The sequence below is a fragment of the Penicillium daleae genome, assembly GCF_028827525.1.
Source record: "Penicillium daleae strain IBT 16125 chromosome Unknown utg000009l_segment0_segment0, whole genome shotgun sequence".
NCBI lineage: Eukaryota > Fungi > Ascomycota > Eurotiomycetes > Eurotiales > Aspergillaceae > Penicillium > Penicillium daleae.
Genome location: NW_026623157.1, coordinates 4,174,770 through 4,191,518, shown reverse-complemented (window position 1 = coordinate 4,191,518; position 16,749 = coordinate 4,174,770). Strand labels below are relative to the sequence as shown.

Here is a 16,749-nt window from a genome sequence, read left to right as displayed (position 1 = left end):
ACCGATTCGCATCGCGAGGCTTTAATATACCAGTCTGGCTAAGCGGTTTAACCTGCCGCTTAGTATATTGACGACGTTGAGGTGCTTGCGCGGCTCTAATTCGCTGAATTGTATCGTGGGTTATAGCGAGCTCTTCAAGCTTCTCCCGCTGGTGTGTGAAGATTTTGGTAAGATCTCGCTGCGCTTTCTGCGAGAGAGAATCGAGATGCTTAATTATCTTCGCCTGATTCTTCTCGAGTACTTGAATAGTATTTGGAGGGCTATTTTCCACACTAGAAGAAGAGATATTTAGTAGTGGTGATAGTGTATATGTAGCCGACCGGAGTTCTGGTGCATAAAGATCAGGAATTACTAGTTAACTAGCAAGATTTTCAATAATCTTACTACTATCAACCGGCCAAATACCACGATCCTTGAACGATTCGCGAATAATTCGTTGGGTAAAAGCCTTCTTGCGAATTAGTTCGATAATCTGCAAGAATTCCGATTTCCCATACGGTCGGCCACCCTAGAAGGATAGCTCATTATTTATAAGCCGAAATTGCTGCTTATAATTCAAGAAGGGCTTGCCGTCAAGTGGCTGGCAAAGATGTGTTGAATGAGGTAGGAAACCGAATAGGATAACGTTATACTCTTCGTATCTTGTAAGAAATTCGAGGGTAAGGTGTGCACCATAGCCATCGAATATAAGATAGCGCTTTTCGCTTCGCTTTATACGATAAGCCGTCTGAATAATAAATTCATCTAGCTAGTAAAGGGCTAATTCATCAGAAATCTAGCCGTTTAGTAAGAGTGCAGTAGTAGTTTCGTGTAGTAGGTTTTCGCTACCGTAGAACTAGGCCTCCATAAAGTTTTTCCTGCTACTTTTAAATATAAAGAGCGGATCTATAAGCTAACTATCTGCACTAGTACACTCGACCGCGGTGATAGTTTCGCCTCGCTCAGTTTCGGCTAGATCAGGGTAAGATGATTTAGAACTAAGCACCTTTCTCGATCGCCCTTAACCAGGTTAGAAGCCGCATTCATCGAAGTTATATACTATCAGTGCCTTACTGCCCACCCAAACCGCTTCCCGGTTTGGGTGCGCCCGCAATCCTGGGCATTCCGCAATCCTGGGCATTTTTCTACCAGTAGCCTACTACTATCCAATTCAACCGCCTAACATACCTAAATCTACTGATTTTGATGAATCTCGCTTGACCGAGGCCTGCAAATTAGTTTTATCCCAAAAGAAACCAAATATCACTAAGATTGCGCGTGAATTCGGTGTTAGCCGCCAGACCTTGACCAGACGCGTCGAAATAGCTAAATCGCCTATTACACCTACCAAATCGCTGAAAAATCTCCTAGAGCCACACCAGGAGAAAGCCTTGGTTAGTTGGATAGTTCAAATGCATAGCTAGAACCTACCACCTACTGCTGCGGTAGTAGGCGCATAGGCAAATCGCGCACTCGCGCGATCGGGCCAGCCGGATACGTAGGTTAGTAAAAACTAGGCGTATAGCTTTATAAAGCGTCTACCAAAAAATCTTGGCCTAGGCCCTGTGAAGCAAAAGACTAAGGAACTAAGGCGAATCCAAGCGGAGGATACAGGCCTTCTTTAATACTAGTACGACTAGCTAGGACTAGTCCTCTATAACGTCCCCGCTCGGCTAGTATATAACTTCGATGAATACAGGTTTCAACCTAGTTAAGGGCAAGCACGAAACGTTATTAGGGCTAAATCATCTTGCCCTAATCTCGCTGAGACTAAGAGAGGCGAAAATATTACTACACTAGAGTGTATTACTGCAGACGGCTAGCAGATAGACCCTCTCTTTATATTCAAGGGAACTAGCCGAAATCTTATAGAGGCCTAGTTCTACGGTAGCGAAAACCTCTTACTAGACACGATAACGGCTATATCTCCTAATAGCTAGATTTCTAATAAATTAGCCCTAGCTAGCCTAGCTAGGCTATTTTATTCAATTGACTACTCATCGTGTGAATCGGGGTGAAAAGCGCGTTCTTATATTCGACGGCTATGGCGCGCATCTTACACTCGAATTTCTTTAACTCTACGAGGATAATACGATTATCCCCTTTACGTTTATGCCGCATTCAACGTATATTTGCTAGCCACTTGATAGAAAGCCCTTCCTGAATTATAAGCAGCAATTTCGGTTAATAAATAATAAGCTAGCTTTCTAGGGTAGCTAGCCGTATAGGAAATCAGATTTCCTCGCGATTATCGGGCTAATTCACAAGAAGGCGTTTACATAGCGAATTATCCGCGAATCGTTCAGAGATCGTGGAATCTATCTAGTTAATAGTAGTAAGGTTATTAATAATCTTGCTAAGGAATTAGTGATTCCTGATCTATACGCACTAGATCTTCGCTTATAGGGCTCGTATACACTATCACTACCACCACCTAATCTCTCGTCTTCTAGTATTGAAAATAGCCCTCCGAAATCTATCGAAGCACTATATAAGAATCAGGCAAAGGTTACTAAACACCTCGAGGATCTATCAGATAAGATACAGCGAAATCTATCGAGGTTGATAGCGCACCAGCGGGAGATAGCGGAGGAGCTTTCGATGACGCGGGATACAATTCAGCGTATAAGGGCCGCGCAGGCCCTAGTACGTCGAAAATACACCAAGCGACAGGTTAAACTACTTAGCCAGACTGGTATATTAACTACACGCGATACGAATCGATCGATTAAGACCAGGAAGGAGGAGGAATTGGCCAAGGAGGAAAGGAAGCTAGCTAAGCAGTTCAAGAAAATATATGGCTACGAACCCACACAGCGATCGGAGGAATCTATTCAGCGGGCAATTGCTAATAAGGAAGCGGCTAGACAGGCAGGAGAGCTTTTTTTTGTTGATAATTAGCTAGTTGGTTGTAAATTTGACGATTTCTCTACAAAATGCCCAGGATTGCGGAATACCCAGGATTGCGGGCGCACCCAAAGCGGGAAGCGCTTTGGGTGGGCAGAAAGGCACTGATAGCCGTGCAGGAACGTTATGGAGGAGACGTTCTAGCTAGTCATACCAGTGTTGAAGAAACCCTGTATCTTCGGCTTAGATTCGCCTCGATTCCTTGGTCTTCTGCTACACTAGGGCTAGGTTTAGGTGCTTTGGTAGACGTGCTTCAAAGCGATACGCCCATATCTTGCCAACCTACCTATCCGGCTTGCCCGCTCGCGCGATCGCGCGATTTGCCCACGCCTGTATAACCCCTGCAGTAGGTGGTAGATACCAGCTATGCATTTTGACTATCTAATCAATCAAGGCCTTCTCCTGGTATAGCTGTAGGGCGTTTTTTAGCGATTTAGTAGGTGTAAGGGGCGATCGTGCGATTTTGACGCGACTGTTCAGGGAAGTGCGAGACACGCCGAATTCACGCGCAATCTTCGCGATATTCGGCTTTTTCTGGGTCATAACCGCTTTGCAGGCCTCCTGTAAGCGAGATTCGTCAAAATCGGCATTTTTAGGCATGGTGGGTGGTTGAATTGGCTAGTTGTAGGCTATCCTTAGAAAAGAGACGAGGAATTGAAATAGACGAGGATTAGGGGCGCACCCAAAACGGGTAGCGGTTTGGGTGGGCAGAAAGGCACGGATACATAGTAAATTCGGATCATTCGGATCATGTACCCAACTTATCCCCTGGTAACTTGAAACCGTCTTTAATTCGACGAAAATCGCCAATCATGGCTTTGGCCATGACTAATTCTCACTTTGCCAGTGGTGGAGCGAAATTTCCAAGGTTGATTTTCACAATGCCACGAAAGGTGGGAACAGGCTAATTGCACAACTCTCCCAATAAGACAAAGGATGAGAAGAGAAAATCTCGGACCGGTCTTGATTAAGGCGGTCTATTGTTCAATAAATAGAGACATGGAGTAGCTACCTAGGTAGTGAATCTCTCCTAACTGGCATCCTCAGTATTTAGGAGGTGGTTGACACGGAATGCAAATTCCACGGAAGAGTTCCGAGCCGCCCCGGAATAGGGGGAGGGCGGCAAACGAGCATAAGGACACTGGTTAGGTAATATATCTCCAACATATACATATGTAGTTGAAAAACATCCAAGAAACATTATTTTATTCCAATTTCATTTTGAATCATTGCTACTATGTCGGCTCAAGTGAAAACGCTGAATGGCGTGGCTTTGGTAACAGGCGCAGGTTCGTAACGAAGTTACCGCAATGAAAGGGACGACTACTTATTATAACAGGATCTGGAATCGGGCGTGAACTATGTCTCGCCTATGCCCAGGCAGGATGCAGGGCTATTGCACTGGCCGACATCAAAATTGAGGGCATTGACGAAACAATTTCGTTGATAAAAGCCCGAGGATATACGGTACAGACACTTGCATTAGAGAGAAATGTTACAGATGTCGTGTCTGTGAAACGCATGGTCTCAGACACTGTCAGCACATTTGGAAGCCTGGATTATGGTTTGTCTCTCAAGTCTACTGATGGTCAATAATAACACTGGGAATGCAGCTGCCAACGTCGCCGGAATCACAACAACCGCTCGCGTACCAACCGCCCAGTACCCCCACGAAGAATACGATAAGATCCTTGAAATCAACACAAAGGGCATTTTGATCTGTATGCAGGAACAGATACAGGTGATGCAAAAGCAGAACCCTACCTGCACCCCGGGAATCGACAACCCACTTCGAGCACAGAGAGGAAGTATTGTCAATATTGCCTCCATCACTGGATTTGCTGCCTTGCAAAATATGATGCCATACAACGTCTCAAAGCATGCTGTCATCGGTCTCACAAAATCTGCAGCTATTGACCATGCCCCGCAAGAGATTCGTATCAACGCCGTGTGTCCAGGTATGACTGAGACACCCATGGTTGCGGCTAGGAAGACTTCTACTGTACCAGGAAAGTCCAGGGGATGGGCTGTGGAGGGAAATGGAAGGCAGAGACTCGCTATACCCGAGGAAATTGCTGATGTGTGTATATTCTTAAGTGGCTGTGGTGCTAGCTATATGTCTGGGTCATCGGTTACAGTCGATGCGGGACACCTGGCGGCATTGCGATATGACCGCAGCTCGTGTTAAGAAAAATAAAGCGTCTTTCAATCGTATACTTTTCGATCATTCAAATATTTCTTATTAATTGGCCGTTATTTTGCCAATGAATTGCAAAAGTTCTGGGCCCGGGTCTGACGTAGCAATTTCCCCAGTGGCCCTATGTACCGCTCGGACTAATGCGCCAACTGTACTCCGTACTCCGTAGTACAGGCAGATACGGACGGATACGGCGGTCGTTAACGCCACTCGGGAAAAAAAATCAATTTTTTTCCGTCATAATTCTAAGCTATCTACTTTCTATTTAAAGGCAAGATAATATAAGGGGGGCTAACGACTTTGTTCTTTCAGTGTATCTTAGTTAACCTCTTCCTAGAAATTTTGATGAAGGTCTTTCTAGACGACTTTTTACCCCCTTTCTAAAACACTATTCAAGCAACGCTTGAAATACACCTAAGGAGACAAGAAATATCCTCTTTTCTAAGAGTATTAAATTGACTCCGTGGTCAGGGTCGAAGCAGACAGGGCAGATAATGATATAGAAAAGCGGTAGGGGAAGAATAGGTATGCCTAAGGGTGTTATATCCCTCGTGGCACTAATCACCGTCGTAGGTTTGTTTTGAAGTTCCGAAATTTCTATTTGTCTATGTAGGTCTATCTGTATATTCTTGTAGCGTCCCCTGGTGAGTCCACTTCTAGTGGACCTGGGAATGCGCACTGTAGCAATGAACGTGGTGCCAGCTCGGTTCACTACAGTGTAGCTATTCTGTCTATTTCAGCCCCCTCCTCTGCAACTATATCTGACTCCTGGCCCTTGGGTACCCTTTTTCTCTCTTGGATTGTGTTCTCCGTTAATTTCTGCATGTGTTCATTCGACTCAGCAGCATATTTGCACCGCTGACGGACGGAGGCACCATATTTGTAGAACAGAAATGGGAATGGCATGCAGAGCACCGACAAGAAGGCTGGGATCGACGGAGCCCAGTGAATGCCAATTCCGTCATACATCCATGTGGCAATGATAGGAAAGATGGCTCCAAATATCGACCGTAACACGGTATTAGCCGCCAGCACGGACGCAGCATAAATGGTGTAAGAGTCGATGAGATAGTTCATGATTCCGAGGTAGATCAAAATCACACCAAATCCAAACGGAGCCGTGCCGATTATGCAGACCGACCAATGGATGGAGGGATAATTTGTCCATGCGAACCAAAATTGGCTAATGGGAATTGTCAACGCGCCAGGCATGCACTGGATAAGTCTTGTCTCTGGAGGTGCATATCCTTCATGAAGATGCTGGACCTTCATATAGTGAAAGTTGGCAGGAATTGTGCAAATAATACCGATAATCATACCAACCATAACTCCAAGGAATGCTAACCCGCCCACGCCAGGGTTCCATCCGCGGATATCCTCAAACACGATAGGAAATGCAGCAAAGAGCATGTATAGCGTTCCGTAAACGATGGCGACATACGTCGCAGAGAGCATAACGATAGGCTCCTTAAATAATAATACTAGTGGCCTGGATAGAGATCTTCTAAGCAGTACACTTAATGGCAGTTGGCTTTTCTGCAAGGCGATTTTGCTTCGATAAACTTTGCCCGAGATCTCCGAGAGACGTTCTGCTCGTCGAATCAGAAGAACGGGCGCATATGTTTCTGGGATCAGGAGTGTCGTCAAGACCCAAACAAAGCCAGAAGTAGCGGCGAGGAAACCCTCCACCCATCTCCAACCTGCCTTCATACCAAGGAAGCCACCAATGATAGGGCCTATTGATGGGCCAAGGAATGGGGCGGCGGCATATAAGCTTAGGGCAAGCCCTCGTTGTCTGGCTGTAAACAAGTCCGAGATAGTCCCTCCAGCGTTACTCAGCGGCGCTGAGCCGAAAGAGCCAGCAAAGAAACGAAGGATACATAGCGACCAAATGTTTGGAGCTGCTGCACAGCCAGCCAGAAATGCGGCCATGCCAATTAAGCTGATAAAAAATGAAATCTGGCGACCGCATACTTCGCTCAAAGGAGCCCAAAATAACGGACCAATCGCAAAGCCCAGGACATACAACGATAAGCCGAGTGTTGCGACCGGCGTGGAGACATTGAAATCGGCAATAATTTCATCGAGACTTCCGCTGTACGCAGAGGATGCTAAGGAGACGATCAGAGTCGAAGATGCGGCCACAAGCATGATGCATATTTTTCTGGGAAAGCTGAATAAATGGGGATCCCGACAGTCGTCCGGGATCCAAGTCACCGCAAAGGGGTCTTCTTCGGTGCCCGATCCTGGATACTCGTGGTCGAGGACTGCTTGAGTAATGGCGCCATGACCGACTAAGATACGCCAAGGCGAGATCTTCACAGGGTGAGTCTGAAGAACATGCCCAGTTCCTCCTAACATTCTGCTTACGAGGAGTAATGAGGGGGAAATTGAAAACAAGACTATACTACGATTATCGAATATGAATTAATTATGAATTTTCTGCAGGGGCTGTTATTTTCTTACCCCTAGTAATCGTCATTCCGCGGAATTGTATTTTTCCTGGCACATTTGGGGGCCGGAATGGTGTTGCGGAGTTCGGCACCGCGGTAATTGGGCTTTCTGTTACCGTCATTTACAATGCATCGTATCAAGTTGTCTCGGAACTGCGGACCCAACAGCTTCATGTTCAGTTGGGCCGAAGCATTTATAAACATGCTCTATCTAGTGATTATTTTGAATCAATTTGAAGAATTAAATTTGTTTTGTTCTGTCGCCATATCCACCTATAGGCAAGATCAATTTTCATCATGCCCGACCAAGCGCAAGAAGATGCTCTCAAAGGATACAGGGAGATCTTACCGCCCAATGTTTCAGTGGGAGAAGCAACAGAGGCTTACAAAGAGGTAGATGACGTTGCATACGCCATTTCAAGATTACCTTTAGGTGCTCCTCGAGCATTGAAAGTGATCTGTGTTGGTGCGGGTTTCAGTGGCTTAGCATTTGCACGAGAGGTCGAACTAGGCAATCTGCCGAACGTGAGTCTCACGGTATACGAAAAGAACGCCTCTGTTGGAGGAACTTGGTACGAGAATCGTTATCCTGGGTATGTTATTTCTACCCCAATAAAACTGTCGATGGATTATGAGTGCTGACTTATGCAAAGATGCGCGTATGAAACTCTTCCCTACTATCTAGTAAATACTAACTAGGATTATAGCTGTGATATTCCCGTCCATAACTACCAGGTACAGCATGCATCTCTGCTTGGTATATTATCTCTTCTCACAAATTTCTAGTACTCCTGGGCCCCCTGTCCTTACTTCAAAAGCTACTATGCTACCGGGAAAGACATCCACACTTACATCGAAGCGGTCGCCGATCAACATAATCTTCGGAAATACGTTAAAGTCTCTCACAAAATCATCGGAGCTAAATGGATTGAAGAGCGCCAGAAATGGCAAGTGAACATTGTCGCAACCGATGGTAGAGAATTGATGGTCAGCAATCGGGTCAACAAGGATGGGGAAGCTGGAGAACAATTTACTGAAGAATGCGATGTGCTGATCAACGCCGGAGGCTGCTTCAATGACTGGAAATGGCCAACTATTCCTGGAAGGGAAACTTTCAAGGGTCAAATGATCCATTCTGCTGCTTGGCCTAAAATCGCCGAGCTCAAAGGCAAAACGGTAGCATTGATTGGCAATGGTAGCACGGGTGTCCAGATTCTTCCTAACATCCTTGATGATGTGGAAAAGGTCTATGTCTATATTCGCAGCAAGACATGGGTGACAGCCAGCTTTGCTCAGAAGTGTGCTGGTCCAAATGGTGCGAATGTCTTCTTTACGGAGGAACAAAAGAAGCATTGGGCCGAAAATCCCGATGAATATCTCCAGTATCGGAAGGAGGTCGAGTCAGAGCTAAATTCCCGTTTCCGCCTCTACCTCAAAGACTCCGATGCCCAAAAGGAGGCCCTCGAATATTCTATCTCTCAAATGACCGAAAAGCTTTCTTCGAAGCCAGAGATTGGCGAGAACTTGATTCCGGAATTCGCCGTTGGGTGAGTTGAGCTCCTGAATACACCCATGGACTGCTTTGGCTAACAGGATGACCACTACAGCTGTCGTCGCACGACACCAGGAAATGGCTATCTTGAGGCTCTCTGCTCCCCCAAGGTCGAAATAATTTGGGGAGGAATTGACTCTTTCAACGAAACCGGTCTTCTAGCGGCCAATGGTGCGCAACGAGATGTGGACACCATTATCTGCGCCACGGGTTTCAATATGTCTTTCTCCCCTCGCTTCCCTATCATAGGTCGCAACAACGTCAATCTACAGGAGAAATGGGATGATAACCCGGAGTGCTATCTGTCAGTCACTGCCGCCGATATGCCCAATTTCTTTATCTACCTTGGACCGGGCAGCCCCCTTGGACATGGTAGTGTGGTCAGCTCTCTCGAGCGCGTGACTGAGTACATTGCTCAATTTGTCCGCAAGCTTCAAACAGAGAATTATAGCTCCGTGGTGCCGAAGCCACACATCCCTCGTGCATATCAACGACAGGCTCTGGCCTGGCTAGACAAGACTGCCTGGAGTTCCAATTGTGCATCCACGTACAAGAATGGCAAGCCAGGCGGTCCTTTGATTTCTCTTCATCCGGGGTCAAGGTTGCACTATTTCGAGCTTCTGAAACATCCTCGCTGGGAAGACTTTGACTGGTCCAGCTTGTGCGATGATGAGGATCTTACCTTTGCTTGGCTAGGTAATGGATTTATTGTCGAGGAGTGTAAGGAAAAGACTGAAGCGGATTTGACGTGAGTGCCTCAATATGAAATGATGAAATAAACAGTGTTGACTAAGACCAATACTTCGACAGTTGGTTCCTTCCTCCAGTTGAAGCAGCCAAGATGATCAAGGCAACATTTTGAAGGCACGATGTTCTTGGCCGATAGTGGTATACTGAGTCCAAGCTGAAGTGGAAGTATTTAAGTATATAGAATGTTTCCAATAGAATGTGGCAATTATTGAAATTTTGAATCCCAATAAATTGTGTTCAGATTTCTTTTGCTGAAGATGCTGGTACTCCGGACTCCTGAGGCCTCGACATTCATAGTCCTACTTGCTCAAGATATTTGGCTTCCTTCTTCCAAGGTTAGCTTTCTTATTTCAATATTCCTAGTGTTACCTATCGGATATCCTCATTTACCACACTTTGCGGAGTACTTCAGCTCGGCATATCTGGAGTCTTTTGTCAAGTACGCGCTACCACTTACCCCACAATCTGCCATGGCTTGTTAGGCCTAGCCCAAGGGAAAAAATCTTATTTTCTTTGAGCTCCACGTCGTTCCGAGCACCAAAATTCCGCGGAAGGATCGTAAGCCACAATCTGGGGAAATGCGGGGATACGATGGAGCTGGCAAATGACGCAAGGCTATCTCCCTCAGCCACTAGAAATCTCGGAAATATGGAATTCAGCAACCGTAGATCTCAAAAAAACAGCCTGGATATGCAGTCATGAGTTTTTGAATTTATGAAACTGATTTTCGTAGCCTGAAGGGCGACAATGAATTTACAAGTCATAGTCAAGTCAATCTATCAAATTATCAATCGAAACCATGCAGCTCAAGCAATTAGGACCCAGTGAAACCCTACAAAGTCGAGACGATCAATTCAACAAAAAGCAACATGTCAACGTATACACTGCCGCTGTTGTCTTCTTTATCACTCTGAGCTCTGCTGCTTATGGCTATGCAGGCTCTGTCATTGCAACTACACTCACACAGCCATCCTTCATAACACATATGAAGCTGGACACAGCTCCGAATGCCGAGTCCATTGAAGGTGCAATGAATGCGCTGTTCTACACCGGAGGCGTGCTTGGGAGTTTCTTTGCAGGGTGGAGCAGCAAAAAATTTGGTCGCAAGTTCTCAACAGGTTTTGGAAATGCTCTGCTAGTCATTTCTGGGGCGTGTATGACAGCTTCGATCAACCCGGCCATGTTTATTGCCTTCCGCTTCGTGAGCGGTTTCGGGTATGCTACAGAAATTACAAGTGAAACTGGTTCTTATTTTCCTGACTTTTTCTTCTTTTGGCTTCTAGCTCCATGGTCATTCTCGCCAGCGTCCCTATCTGGGTCGCTGAGCTAGTCCCACCCCGCCTCCGAGGATTCCTGACTGATGTGCATGCCGTTATGATGATGGTTGGCTATACACTTGCTTGCTACGTTGGTCTCGGATTTTACTTTGTCAAAGGCAGCAATCAGTGGCGCGGGCCTATCGCACTTCAGATGGCACTACCTGTTATCATCTTGTCTGGTTTATACTGGATGCCCGAATCGCCGCGATACTTGTTGTCCACAGATCGCGTCGAAGAAGCCCGTCACATCATCTTCCGTATGCATTCTAGCCCAGATGATCCGGAGCATGAGTTTGCTCGCCGAGAATTCTTCCAGATGAAGAAACAGATCCGACTTGACGCTGAGTTCGCTACATCATATTGGAGTATTCTCAAAAAAAGCTCTATGCGGAAGCGCTTGGCAATGACCGTCTTTCTCGAGTTTGCTCTGATGAGCTCAGGTGTTTTGGTTATCCTCAGTAAGTCAAGCTCTTTTTCTCCACCTGTTCTTCCAACTATGTTTCCGAGGTATGTCGCTGACATTCCAAGATTATGGCTCCATTATCTGGAAATCTCTCGGGTTTGACACGGTGCAGATCCTTAACTTCCAGTGCGGCTTTCAGCTGGCTGGGTTTGTCTTCAACGTCATCGCCATGACTTTCGTCGACCGCGTGCGCCGCCCTTGGCTTATTGCCGGTGGCCTTTTGGGCTGCGGCTCACTGGTCGGAATCTTAACTGCTCTGCAGAGTTTCTACCTTGGTACCGAGAATCGCGCAGGGTTAGGTGCCTGTGTCGCTATCATTTTTCTCTTCCAAGCCACCTTCTCACTCACCTTGGATGGGCCAACATATTTCTATATTGCTGAGATCTGGCCTTCGCATGTCAGGTCCAAAGGATTTGCAATTGCTATGGCTGTCCTTTCAGCTACCAACCTAATGTGGCTACAGGCTACCCCTTATGCCATAAGTACCATCTCATGGCGCTGGTATCTTGTATTCACATGCATTCCCGGTGCTGCGGCGGTGGTAGTCATTATTTGGTTCAAGGATACTCGGAATAAGCCTCTTGAGGAGATTGCGGGGATGTTTGGTGACGAGGATATGGTTGCTGTGTATCAGCGGGAGTTGAATATTGGTGAGCTGGATGATGCGGATGAGGTTGGAAATGACAACAAAAACTCAAACGGTCCGTCGGTTGAGATGGTGGAATAGGCTTGACTCGACAGAGGCGTGACAGCTTAGAAGCAGCAATTGGGAAAGGAAGTTAAATTTGAAATATTTGTATATTTGTGAAAAAGCGAGGTCAGTCTAGATCTAAATTATGTTAGTGTGGAATATACGGATTGGGCGAAACAAGCCAGAAACTGTAGAAGCTACGCAGGATAGTCAGGATGAGAGTAAAGACAAGAACCGAGTTTCTGTTAATGACATCAAATTTTACCCCGGAAAACCACATAATCTTTTCATTTACAACCCGTCCTATTATCCAGTTTGAATTCTTTCGTTTCTTCTAGATCCGGGATGCAGGGCCAGGCCGAAGGCGTTCAAGTTGAACCGGCCAAGCAACATCCACCCCAAGCTCTGAAGCGACGTTCAAAACCCAGTCCGGTTCTCTGAGGAACTGCCGGCCAACGGAAATGATATCAACTCCAGGCCCTCTTCGGAGACCGCTCTGCACCAGATCCCGGGCCTGCTTCGCTTCAGTGATCAAACCGACGGTTCCAACCAGCAACTTGCTTCCTTCTGCTTTGAGAACTTGTTTGATCTTCAGAGAAATTTCAGTATGTTTCTCGCCACCATCAAACACGGTGAGTTTGGCTTGGTGGTGGTTTCCTCCTGAGCTGACATCGATGAGGTCGACACCTAGCTCCGGCAACAGCCTAGCCAGCTGAAGAGTTGACTCTTCCGTCCAGCTTCCAAGCTTCTTTCCAACCTCGGTGTGCTCAAGCCAATCGGTCGCACTGACTCTAACAAACACAGGCATGCTTGCAGGAAGTACTGCTCTCACTGCAACGATGACCTCCAGCAACACACGAATTCGGTTTTCAAAACTCCCACCGTACCTATCTGTTCGGCGGTTAGTGACAGGACTCAGAAATTGGTTCATGAGATAGCCGTGGGCAGCATGAATCTCAACTACATCGACGCCAGCCTTCACGGCCCTCTCGGCAGACTTCGCATAATTTGACACCAGCTCTTTGATCTCAAACTCTGTCATCTCCTTGGGTACGTGATAGTCAAGGCCCTTTCCATCCCATGAATGTTCAACACCGCCAGAAGGGCCTAACACATCATCTGGCCAGCCGTTATCTTCTTTGAAAGCTCTTGCGCTCGACTTTCCCAGCTGCTGCGCGACCAGAGGAGGTTGTGTGCTTGACTTTCTTCCGGCATGCGACAGTTGAACACCACAAAGACCACCTTGAGAGTGAATGAAGTCCACGATTGGTTTCAGACCCTGCTGTTGGGCATCGTTCCAAAGACCCGGACAGTGTGGAGTGATACGTCCGTTTGGCTGAACACCTGTGGCCTCAATCATGGCAAGTGCGGCTCCCTTGAAAACGTTGTGGCCGATCGTGGTAATATACAGAGGTGTCATTACACCCGTCAGAGGTCCTGAGGATGCAATGGAATAAAGGCACATCGGCGAAACACATATCCTATTTCGAAGCGTGACAGAGCGAATGGTCAATGGTCGGAACAACTCAGGTGTGTTTTCGTCAATCTTGAATGGTGTTCCGGCTGTAACTGGGAGCCCTGCCGGAGTAGAGGATTGGCATTTCAAATTTTGAGCCATTCTCGTTTCTTGGATGAAAAAAGGATAACGAATGGCTGTTTTGGATGGGTTCGGGGCTTGCGGGCAGTCCAGTCTATATGACCGGCTAGGTCGCGGAACAAGTCCGGGTCACAGGCGATACATTTCCGGGCAATGTTACAGATTCAATGCATATTAAGCATCAAAATCCGGGGAATGCGCATAAAAAATCAGTGGGTCAATAATAACCCGAGGCCAGTTAGCTAATTTGCTGGTCGCAAAAGACGCCTTGTTGATTCCGAGATGTTGTTCCGCGGAATTCTCCACACCGCCAGGTGGAGCTTTGCAGCACCTATACAATCTGTAACCATCAAGCTCAACGATTAGCTTTTATTTGAGCATTTCCCTGCAAGAAAATCTCAGGTCTTGATCGGGATCTCCATACAATTCACATTATCTTAAAACCCTAAAGACCAGCTACAGAAATCAGCTCAATTGAAAATGCCTCCGCTTGATCCACGCGGCAAGAAAGCGATCATTACTGGTGGCGGCTCAGGTGAGTCTTCTGCAATGCAGCAATCAAGCACTGCTAACCAAATACCAGGAATTGGTCTTTCATTCGCAAAGGCGCTGTACGATAATGGATGCTCCGTCCTCCTAGCGGACCTTACCCTCCACGCCTCTGCTCAAGATTGGCTCCAAAGCATCGAAAGTCAGCCTTCTCCGAAAGTCCGATTCCACAAGACTGATGTTACAGACTGGAGACATCTCGAATTGGCCTTCGATGCCTTCGATAAAGAGTTTGGTGGAACCCCCGACATCATTGTTCCCGGAGCTGGAGTCTACGAGCCTTCCTCGAACAGTTTCTGGGCAGATCTGGACTCTGCATCACACTACAAAGTTTTCGACGTAAACATCATGCATCCTATCAAGATGTCAAGAATTGCTATTCGAAGACTGCGTCGTGCTCAAAAGTCAGGCGTCATCGTTCATACCTCCAGCATTACGGCGCAGATTCCTAGTGTCGTCAATCCCCTCTACTCGGTTTCGAAGCAAGCCATCAGTCAGTTTGTGAGGTGCATGGCTCCTTTGGATGGGCTAGCTGGTATTCGAGTTGTTGCTGTTGCACCAGGGTGAGCAATTCTACATTCCAAATTCAAGTGTGATAGTTTCGCTAATATGCATTATGACAGAGTCGTGGACACTCCTCTGTTCCGCGATAGCGCTAAAGCTCGCCAGCACATAGATATGGATAATGACTTTACTCTTCCGCCTGAGGAGGTTGTCAAAGCCATGATGTCACTAGTGACGAGCTCGAAGTATCCCTCCGGAACAGTGCTTGAAATTGGGGATATTGGTGGGTGGCGAGAGGTGGGTCTATTCAATGACCCTGGTCCTCAAGGACGATCAACCTTGCCAAGACCGAAGGCCAAGGACGCTATCAAGCTTGTTGAACAGGCATTAAAGGATGACGCAGGACATGGGGCTTCAGATGTAGCTAAATCACGTCTGTAATTCATCACAAGGAATCTGAATGTATAGGTAGCGTTATGAGCCACTGGCATGCATCGTGGGAAAAGTACGATAGAAGAACGATTGTCATCTTGCTGGTTACGTCGCTCCCTTTCTTCGTTCTGCATAGCCTGGGTCTGTGCTATCTGCTGTAGCAGTGTTTGCGCCCACGCTGGGGGGCTCATCGATTCCTGATGCTGCATAGTGTCAGGAGTAGCGAACCAGTCGTCCTTCGATCGCTCTTCGTCTGCGTTTCGATAGTGACTCCTCTCAGTGTTAAGGGTCCGATCGCTCGTCGTTCGTCGTTACTCAATCGACTCGTGTCGAGAGTGTTTCGTCAATTTAACGATTATGAATCGGAAGTTTTTTGTATGTGAAGGGCTGAAGCAAGACTTAAATTCAATCTAACTAGGCCACAAACTGTGTACAAAAAGCTTGAAGAGGAGAAGTTTTCTGCGCGTGTTCTCCATGTCAACATGCCAAGGTCTCGTGGCACACGTGACCAATATCGGGCACTGGCCCGTGACAGTCTTATAGGGAAATCTATAAGAAATTTCCCGATCTACCACTCTTAACTATCAAAATAATATGTCCACGATTAAGGATTCGGCGTAAAGAGTAGTCTTTAAGGTGATCTAGATATCTAAAGATCCTTAATAATAATACATTGACCGAAATGGGCGATAAAAACTGTCGAGGAAAGTGGAGCCGATACTTACCGCTAACTTCTTTTGGTTGTCCCGGCTTCCGCTTTCTTTGCTTCTTGTCGGAACAATAAAAGACTGTATAGACTAAGAATGTAGCCCATGGTGCATTTTTAGTCTAGCGGTATTGTGCCCCATCTGTATTCGGCACTTCTTTTGTATGTAACCACGGGATCTTTCAGCAATCCTTCAGAGTTTCTCGCAGGTACTGCGGCATTCAACATGAACTTGATGGGTATTTAACATGCCTCCAGGACCTTCTCGATTTTACTTCAATCAATTCAATCTTTTCAATCCTTCTCAATTGGTTCCCCTTGACATATTTCTCCATTAAATGCATACTACATAGGGTACCAAAAGTCTGTGTTGACACTCCAAATCCCCCACGGAAAAAAATCACCCACTCAGAATCGATTCCATCAGCCACACGATAATATTTTGACTAGATAATAATGATATCAACTAATTAATACATTAATATATATTAATACTTAGTATACCAGCCCTTTGCCTTCTTCACCGCAGCGATTCTGCGTGGTAATGATAGAATGAAGCATTAATCTTGGCCTGGTCAATTGAATCCCATGCAACCTCGAGCGCTTTGCAAAATTCATTCCAATCTATCTTAGAGCGTCCTCGGAAGGCT

General features: G+C 46.5%; 6 protein-coding genes across 6 annotated transcripts; 4 read left to right on the top strand and 2 right to left on the bottom strand.

Annotated features, from left to right (window-relative positions):
* Positions 1 to 4,123: 4,123 nt before the first annotated feature.
* On the top strand, positions 4,124 to 5,074 carry N7458_012656 (SDR family NAD(P)-dependent oxidoreductase; the record flags this gene model as incomplete). The annotated part of the gene is made up of 4 exons (XM_056916037.1): positions 4,124 to 4,175; positions 4,226 to 4,450; positions 4,500 to 4,970; positions 5,025 to 5,074. 4 exons carry the CDS (start codon positions 4,124 to 4,126, stop codon positions 5,072 to 5,074), a joined length of 798 nt encoding a protein of 265 aa, XP_056760791.1.
* Positions 5,075 to 5,794: 720 nt separating this feature from the next.
* On the bottom strand, positions 5,795 to 7,444 carry N7458_012655 (MFS transporter; the record flags this gene model as incomplete). The annotated part of the gene is made up of 1 exon (XM_056916036.1): positions 5,795 to 7,444. One exon carries the CDS (start codon positions 7,442 to 7,444, stop codon positions 5,795 to 5,797), a length of 1,650 nt encoding a protein of 549 aa, XP_056760790.1.
* Positions 7,445 to 7,833: 389 nt separating this feature from the next.
* Positions 7,834 to 9,950, top strand: N7458_012654 (flavin-containing monooxygenase; the record flags this gene model as incomplete). Its single annotated transcript, XM_056916035.1, has 5 exons — positions 7,834 to 8,129; positions 8,244 to 8,271; positions 8,323 to 9,083; positions 9,144 to 9,836; positions 9,899 to 9,950. 5 exons carry the CDS (start codon positions 7,834 to 7,836, stop codon positions 9,948 to 9,950), a joined length of 1,830 nt encoding a protein of 609 aa, XP_056760789.1.
* A 687-nt stretch (positions 9,951 to 10,637) lies between these two features.
* Positions 10,638 to 12,347, top strand: N7458_012653 (uncharacterized protein; the record flags this gene model as incomplete). Its single annotated transcript, XM_056916034.1, has 3 exons — positions 10,638 to 11,053; positions 11,122 to 11,615; positions 11,686 to 12,347. The coding sequence occupies 3 exons, from the start codon at positions 10,638 to 10,640 to the stop codon at positions 12,345 to 12,347; spliced, it is 1,572 nt and encodes a 523-aa protein (XP_056760788.1).
* A 298-nt stretch (positions 12,348 to 12,645) lies between these two features.
* Positions 12,646 to 13,929, bottom strand: N7458_012652 (NADH:flavin oxidoreductase/NADH oxidase; the record flags this gene model as incomplete). Its single annotated transcript, XM_056916033.1, has 1 exon — positions 12,646 to 13,929. The coding sequence occupies one exon, from the start codon at positions 13,927 to 13,929 to the stop codon at positions 12,646 to 12,648; it is 1,284 nt and encodes a 427-aa protein (XP_056760787.1).
* Positions 13,930 to 14,388: 459 nt separating this feature from the next.
* N7458_012651 (uncharacterized protein) lies at positions 14,389 to 15,402 on the top strand (the record flags this gene model as incomplete). Its single annotated transcript, XM_056916032.1, has 3 exons — positions 14,389 to 14,443; positions 14,492 to 15,020; positions 15,081 to 15,402. 3 exons carry the CDS (start codon positions 14,389 to 14,391, stop codon positions 15,400 to 15,402), a joined length of 906 nt encoding a protein of 301 aa, XP_056760786.1.
* Between the last annotated feature and the right edge of the window lie 1,347 nt (positions 15,403 to 16,749).